This window comes from Callospermophilus lateralis, chromosome 3 (genome assembly GCF_048772815.1).
Source record: "Callospermophilus lateralis isolate mCalLat2 chromosome 3, mCalLat2.hap1, whole genome shotgun sequence".
Lineage (NCBI taxonomy): Eukaryota > Metazoa > Chordata > Mammalia > Rodentia > Sciuridae > Callospermophilus > Callospermophilus lateralis.
This window is the reverse complement of record NC_135307.1, coordinates 187,535,964-187,543,219: the sequence shown is the minus strand read 5'-3', so window position 1 is coordinate 187,543,219 and position 7,256 is coordinate 187,535,964. Positions and strand designations below refer to the sequence as shown.

The window sequence follows — 7,256 nt, the reverse complement described above, 5'->3', positions numbered from 1 at the left end:
TTCCAATACCAAATTGGAGGACATTACCTGAAAATTCTAAAAGGTTTTCTTAAACTCCGGGAAAGAAGAATCAAGGGGAAAGAAGGAAGGAAGGAAGGAAAAAAGGGAGGGAGGGAGGGAGGGAAATGAATCCTATAGAATACATATTTTCAAATCTGAAAGGACAAAACAATTCAACTAACATATATTAACCTTTATTCTATAACAGACATAAATAATTTTATGAATTCATATGGCCTATACAAAAGACAAAATAAAATATTGCACTAAAGTTATGGGATATTTGGATTTACAATTAGCTAAACAGATAAATATATACAATTTAAGGAGTTAAGGCAAAACCAGATGATACTTCAAACACGACAGAAGGTTTGAAAAATAGGTGTGATTAAAAACAAGGGCATCCCATCTCCAGTTAATAAAGCCATCATGTCTAAGGAAAAAAAAATCCCTTAGGTTTTTAATAAAGTAGTTATTATCAATCATGTTAATTAAAGTTGAGCAATAAAGAATAAGATTTCCCACAGAGGAAAGCTGTTTTTACCAAGGTTTGGGGATCGAGCACTTAGAATTTGGGTAAGCAACTTTTTCCTTGTCAGATTTATGATCTATTTTTCCTATTAGAAAATATAATTTGGAAAATATGACTCTTTCACATATATAATTAAAATACAATCATGAAGCATTCTTTTCTCTTTCTTTTCTTTTTTCTTTTCTCTCTTTTCTCATTGAAGGAAGCCATACAGGTGATCTCATAGCCAAGGTAAGTTTCCAGGCAAGCCATCTATTACCTTCTTTGTGGAAAAAACACAAAACCAGTCACTAAAACCCATTCCCAGTTTCCTTAAGAAAACAGAACAAACGAATTCCAAAGAAATAAAAAAAAAAAAAAAACACAAGCATAATCAATATATCCACACAGAATACAGTTCTTTGGCAGCATCACACGAACCATTGATTGAAGCCAGAACTTTTAGAGTGTTCTAATTCCTAGACCCGGTTGCCAGTCTTTAAAAATAAATAAATAAAAATTTGCATCTGCAACGAATTCAGTAATTCCAGGAAATTAAATTCAGAACAAACCTTGAGACAGCTTTTGACTGTTACAGGTGAGCATAGATAAGCATGATCTGCTTTGAGTCCCGATCCAAATATACTCAAACACACACACACACACATGAAAATAATCTGAAATTTTGTGTTGGTTCGGACAGGTCTAGAATCCTTAAGGAGAATCCATATTCACCCATGAGAAACCAATAAAAGACACGAATCCAGTGATGAAAAATGATCTTCCAATAACTCAGGGGTGGGCTGCCCCTCACCTGGATAAACGGAGAAATCCGATTCTATAGGGGGAACACCAGGAAGCCGGAGAATGTGGAGTACTGCCAGCCTCCAACCAAGTTACCTTTCTCCAGTTTTAGGTAAACCTTGTCCTCTTTGTCCAGGTAGAGCAAGACTCCATTCGTGGCAGCTTCGCGAGTGACATCTTTGTCCCCAGCAAATGCGGATATTACTGGTTTTCCATTTAACATCAAGTTCACCTACGAGGAAAAAAAAAAAAAAAATCACTACGGAGCTCTCTTTAAAGTCAAAAGGGGATGAGACGAACACACACACACACACACACACACACACACACACAGCAACCTTGTGGCAGTCCTGTGAACATGGGCTTCTCAGCATGCCCACTAAGGTTACTCCTGTCCTTACCCTCCACAGACCCTCTGGGATGAAGAGGGCAGGGCTTGGAGCTGGCCAGTGCTCTTGGACCCGATAGACCAGATGCAGCCAGAGTCTACTAATCCCCTTGCAGGTTTCCACCAACTACAACCTGCACAGCTCTGAAAATCATTTGAAATAACAGAGTGCGTGTATGTGAGTGTGTCTGTGAGTGAGTGTTTTCTTCTTCTATTTTCCCTCATAAGAAAAGTGGGCTAAAAATAATCACCACTGCCACTAAAAGAAGGCTTAATGATGGATAATTAGCAAAAGAATGGATTCAGACTTGTATTAACTTTTTTCCCCCATACTGTGATTTTGATTGTGTGTCAGACATTACATAGATTTCTAAATATTGGAGCTTGGAAAAAGTTTTCCCATGAAAGTAAATTTGCTTACTAGAGAGTCACTCCTTTTTAGTTTAGAAGTAATACTAAGTGAATTAAATCCGAGACTGACCAAGTTATCTCTAGGCAAGATAAGTAGATGAAGTGTAATCTACCATTCCCATGGTCATAATAGATTAAATAACTATCAAGCATAAGATAAAATGTCACCCTAGAATTCCATTAAAATGTGCTGTTGTTATTTGTCATTAGCATATTTCAATATCACAGGAAAATAGCTCCATTGCTGTTTTTGAGGGGGAGGGCAAGCCCATTATCTAGAACAACACAGGCCTACTGTCAATCATGTACCCACAACTGGTAAGAATTCACTACCACCAAAGTAACAGGGTAAACCAAAGCGTAAGTGCAACATTTCATTTAAAAAGAATACCTAATTGCTGTCTTCCACAAGTTTTCTGTGGATAGTTAACTGTATCTCATAATTTTTTAAACAAGAACAAATTTGTTTTATTTACTTAAAATGAACTTGCAAAGCTCTGCTGGTTTTATAAGTTTTTTCATTGCAAGTTCAAATAATTTTTACATGCACCAAATGAAATCAAGATCTTAGAAAGAGATTTGTGTCACTAAATTTTTACCAAACCATGTTTTTTAAATATTTGGATATCAGTTAGGTAATAGCTTTGCTTTTCTACGTGCTTTTTGTTACATGCCTCAATAGGCATTGTATATAAAGAAGAAAATTGGAAATGAAGTGTTTTAAAAACAAACTATAAATATGGCTGTTTATTTTTATGATGAAAACACATCTTTGAATAAATACTTAAAAACATAACCCACTAGAGATAAACACAGTTGTTTAGGGAGACAGAGAGAATGGGTCAGAACACATACCTGGATCGTTTGGCTCTGGTAGACTTTAATTACGTGAAAACTGAAACTGTAAATTCCTTTCCTTGGCGCTACAAAGACAGACTCCAATGTGAAAAAATTACCCACATTAACTAGGATCTACAAACAAAAATAATAAATAACAGTAAATTATTATAATACTTTTTTCTATAAGGAAAATATATTTCCTTCCTCCCTTCCTGTTTTTTATCTTTCCTTCCTTCCCTCCTTCCTCCTTCCTCAAGAACTAACTTCAGTAACCACAGAGCATAAAACATCTTTCCTCTTAAGAGACTTGGACCACACACTTGTGTATTGGAAGGCTCCTCTTTCTTTTAAACAGTACAGAAAAAAAATAAAGTAAATGTTTTGTATTCGTGCCTCAATTTCCAGTAGGGTTTGATGGTTCTGGAAATATCTGAGTAACATGTGAGGGCTTAAAGTATTAACTTTGCTCTGAGAATCAGATAAAGGGCATCTGCCATGGAGGTACATTCCCACCATCCACAAGTCTTTGCAATATCCAGAAATGACGTTGCCAAGCCAGCCAATCGACATCCGTGGTCTCTCCGCAGTCATCCCTGGACATATCACACAGAGCCATGGGTACCCCTCCTCTGCGTGACATAATCCTTGACACTGAACAGTTGGTGCACAAAGTGATATGAATGCCTGGCCCTTCCCTGAGCCTCTACCGGAGCTCTCCTAAGATCCATGGCCATTTTATTTTTTCATGTCGGTGCCGTCTAAGCCTGAATTATAATATTTTGGCAATGAGTCAGCCCTTCTCGGGTGCCAAAGAATAGAGAGTGAATGAGGTACAGTTGAGATAGGTGGCCTTTCTGTGTTCCTCTCAGTGTCACACCTTATCCTCCTATCAATCATCTGCTCTTTATTTAATGTCCCCCAAAAAATGAAAAATGAAAAGTGGAACAAGGCTCTGTTTTGAAGAGGGCAGCAGTGGGCTTTGTTGCCCAGGATGTTCAGCATGGTTCTTCTGGTTAGAACATTAACTCTGAATTTCCATAAGTGACCTCTTAAGCTAGGTTTGCAATGCCACATAGGTCAGTCGCTTCCTAAGAGAAGGGGGGGGGCAGTAAAATAACAAGGGTTTCTTCACATCTCTCCAAGACATAAATCTGTAAGTGGCATTCAAAAAAATCAGAAATCCCTATGAAGATACATTCTCTAAGTATCAGTGGTAATCTCTTTTAAAGGCTGCCTTCTTGTCAAAATTAATACATTTTCATGCCTCTTGCATAATTTCCTAAAAATGCACTTCTGGCTCTGAGCAACAGTGCCATGACTGTCCGGCAGGTGTACCAGGCTCAACGCCTGCCTTAACATACATGTAAGTGTGTGATTTTATTGAGATTCCACCTTCTTCCCAGTAAGCATCAAATTTCTTTTCTCTGACCTGATGATGGATGATCTTTCAACAAGTCACCTGCTGTGAAATAATCCCCAGCAGAGGCTACACAAAGAATTTTTTTTTTCAAGCACATTTAAAATAATTTCAGGTGTTTAGGAGGGACTTCCTGGCTCAGATATAAGTAGTATAATGCATTAGCAATAATGGAAATAGCAGATTAGTGTTGACTACGGTGTTGACTCTACATGGTAATTGGACTATCCAGGCACATCAAATTTATAACTAAATGAGTCTTGTTGTCTCCAAGATGTGTGGCTCCCTGCACAGAAGAGCAAACCCTTCTCCTCTTCTAATTGACAGGAAGGTCATTGAAAAGCACACTCCATTCAGAGGGTAGCAGGATGCCCACAGTATTCCAACATTTAATTAATGCATCAAAATTCAAACCAGCAATGGTGCTCCACTTTATTTCCATCACACTGGAAAATACAGCACCAAAACCCCCAAAGGGCTACTTAATTAGTTACAAATTATGGCTATTCCATAGTAATTCCCCAGAGAGACATACTCTGTCTTTGACCAGCTGGAGAAGGCATTACTTAGAAAAATTGAGTAGGGACCACAAATGTCACCTCATGCCTTTCCTGGCACATCCTGCAGCACGGTTTAACCTGTGCTCCAGCACACAGTGCTTTGCATACGACTGTGAAGTGTGACTTTGGAATTTTAAGAGAGTCTGGGTGCCTTTCGGGTTAAAATGAAAACTCTGGAGCCAGTTTTCTTCCTTAGGACGCTTTGCTCGAGCTAAGCTGATATCCTGGGGTTTCTCATCACGCCAAACCGCAGAGCACCAAGCGGCAAAACAAAACAGAAGCCCCAGCGTTCAGGAGTCCCGCCTCCATCCCCTGCCTTCCACCTCACTGTCTGTCTTTGCCCAGTGATCTGCAATTCTCTGAAAGGACTGAAGCCCACGAAGCGGGAACCATCTCCCCAGCGCTTCCCTGGGGGAGCTCTGTGCGGATTCCCCATTCCTTTTCCTCCTTCCTGAGCAACTTTTCTCTGGTCCTCAGGAAGGGCGCGTAGCCTACTCTAGGCAGCCACAGCTGCGCCCAGGTCGTGAAAGAGGACCTCAGCCTCTCCACCGAGAAGTGAGATCTGAACCCCCTGGAGCCGTCTTCCGCTCTGCGGCCACCTGCCGGATCTCTACACAGGGTGTGGAGACCCGGATCTCTCTTGGGGGAGAAGCTTCTCCACCTGGAGAAACAAGTCAAACGTTTATCCGAAGTCCGCGAGGGCATCACAGAACAGCTTGTGCCACACACGCAGCGGAGTCAGCCAGAGTCAAGGGGGCGAAGCTCTGCCCAAGAGATCCCTGTGTCCAGGGACCAAATTCCCCAGGCTCCCTCTGACCTGTTGCTGTTAAACTTGTCCTGTGCTCTAGGGACCGGCCTCTGCGCTCCCTAGCCTCTCCCCCACCGCGCTGCAGCTAGAGACCAAGAAGGAATGAGGGACAGGGGTGGGCCGGGGGTGTCACATCAGAAGTTTCAGGCTCCGGACATATTTGGGAAGGACGGTGTCTAAATGAATCCCCACATCCCAATCAGAGGAGCTTAGCCCCATCAGGCAGTCCCTATCTGAGATGCCCTGAGATTACCCACTCAACCGCCCACCCGACTCCGGGTGCCCCGAATCCCTTGGGGTCTAACCTGATCGAAGTAAATGATGCGCGTTTTGTTGCTCATCTCCGATGGCTCGTGGTTGGTGCTCCGTACGGCTGAAAAGGCCACCTTGGAGTTGGCCGCCCGGACTGATATCCCCAGAGGGGAAGAAGAGGAGCCCTTGGAGTCCGTGGCCGGGTTCGAGTCGCACACTACCAGACACTTGCCCTCCAGGACGATGGGCTCGGTGTCGTTCTGCGCCCAGACGGGCAGCCCTGGCAGCGTGAGGGCCAGCAGAACGGCCGGCACCACGGACAGCCCCCGGCGCGCGGAGCCCATGGTGAGCGGCGTGGGCAGCGGCAGCCGGCTGGCGCTTCTGCTCGCCGGCGTCGCCTCCTACCCTGGGATCCCGGAGCTCCGAAAGATGCCAGTGGCTAGATGGACAGCGCTGGAGGAACGACGGCGGCGGCGGCGCGCACACTTCCACCAATTCTGTGGGCTGAAGTCAAAGTCTCCCCTCTCTCGCTGGCTCTGTTGTTACCTTTGTCCTTTAAGGAGCTCATGCAGAACCCCTACCTACCCTCCTCCGCCCAAGAATCAGCCCTGCCTGGGGCCCCTGCACCCACCCTTATTCTTCTTCCACATCTAAAAGTCGCCAAGCTCTCACAATCACACCTCAATAGAAAAATAAATAAATAAATTTTAGCCCCAACCCAAGCACCCCCAGGTGAACCACGGAGCAGGAAAGACGGCGGCGGGGACTCAGAGAAGCCGCAAGAGCGGCGGGTGCCAAGCGGTGCAGTGTAGGTCCTGTAGGAGTCTGGTTTGCGCAGGGACGGATTACAGAGGCTGGAGGTGTTTCCTGGGCTGAGAAGAACGCGAGCCTGTGTTCGCAGCCAGGATGCTGGGATTCTCGCTTTCCCTTGGTCAAAAATTCCCCGAAGCCTGGAGTCACTCCGACGTAGGTAGGCAGCGGCGAGACCGCACTGAAAGCACAATTTCCCGGGATCAGTTCCAAGGTGCAGGGCAGCTGGGCTGGCGGGGTCTCCCTTCCCCAGTCCCTGTGCACAACTTTCTCTCCTCGCGCAGCCGGGAGAGCGCGAAGCGGGCACCCGCGCGCTATTTATAGGAGCACAGCGTCCAGCTGGGGTTGGCTTAAAGCTCGACCCGCCGGCTCCTGGGGAAAGGAGCAGAAGGCGTCCGGTGACCCCAGCTAAGCAGCTCCTGCCTGACGTTTAACGTACCCGGGAGCCAGCGGGA

The 7,256-nt window shown here is 44.5% G+C and overlaps 1 protein-coding gene across 1 annotated transcript; it reads right to left on the bottom strand.

Moving 5' to 3' along the window:
* Window positions 1-1,349: 1,349 nt before the first annotated feature.
* Cbln4 (cerebellin 4 precursor) lies at window positions 1,350-6,335 on the bottom strand. The gene is made up of 3 exons (XM_076849155.1): window positions 6,045-6,335; window positions 2,970-3,086; window positions 1,350-1,547 (listed from the first exon to the last, which is right to left on the bottom strand). The coding sequence occupies exons 1-3, from the start codon at window positions 6,333-6,335 to the stop codon at window positions 1,350-1,352; spliced, it is 606 nt and encodes a 201-aa protein (XP_076705270.1).
* Window positions 6,336-7,256: the final 921 nt, after the last annotated feature.

What these genes read in the sequence shown, in the direction of transcription:
- Cbln4 (XM_076849155.1), bottom strand. Translation starts at nt 6,335, where the DNA reads ATGGGCTCCGCGCGCCGGGGGCTGTCCGTGGTGCCGGCCGTTCTGCTG. An exon ending in GCATCATTTACTTCGATCAG is followed by an intron (nt 3,087 to 6,044) that starts GTTAGACCCCAA and finishes TTTTGTTTGTAG; the next exon opens with ATCCTAGTTAATGTGGGTAA. An exon ending in ACCAGAGCCAAACGATCCAG is followed by an intron (nt 1,548 to 2,969) that starts GTATGTGTTCTG and finishes TTTTCCTCGTAG; the next exon opens with GTGAACTTGATGTTAAATGG.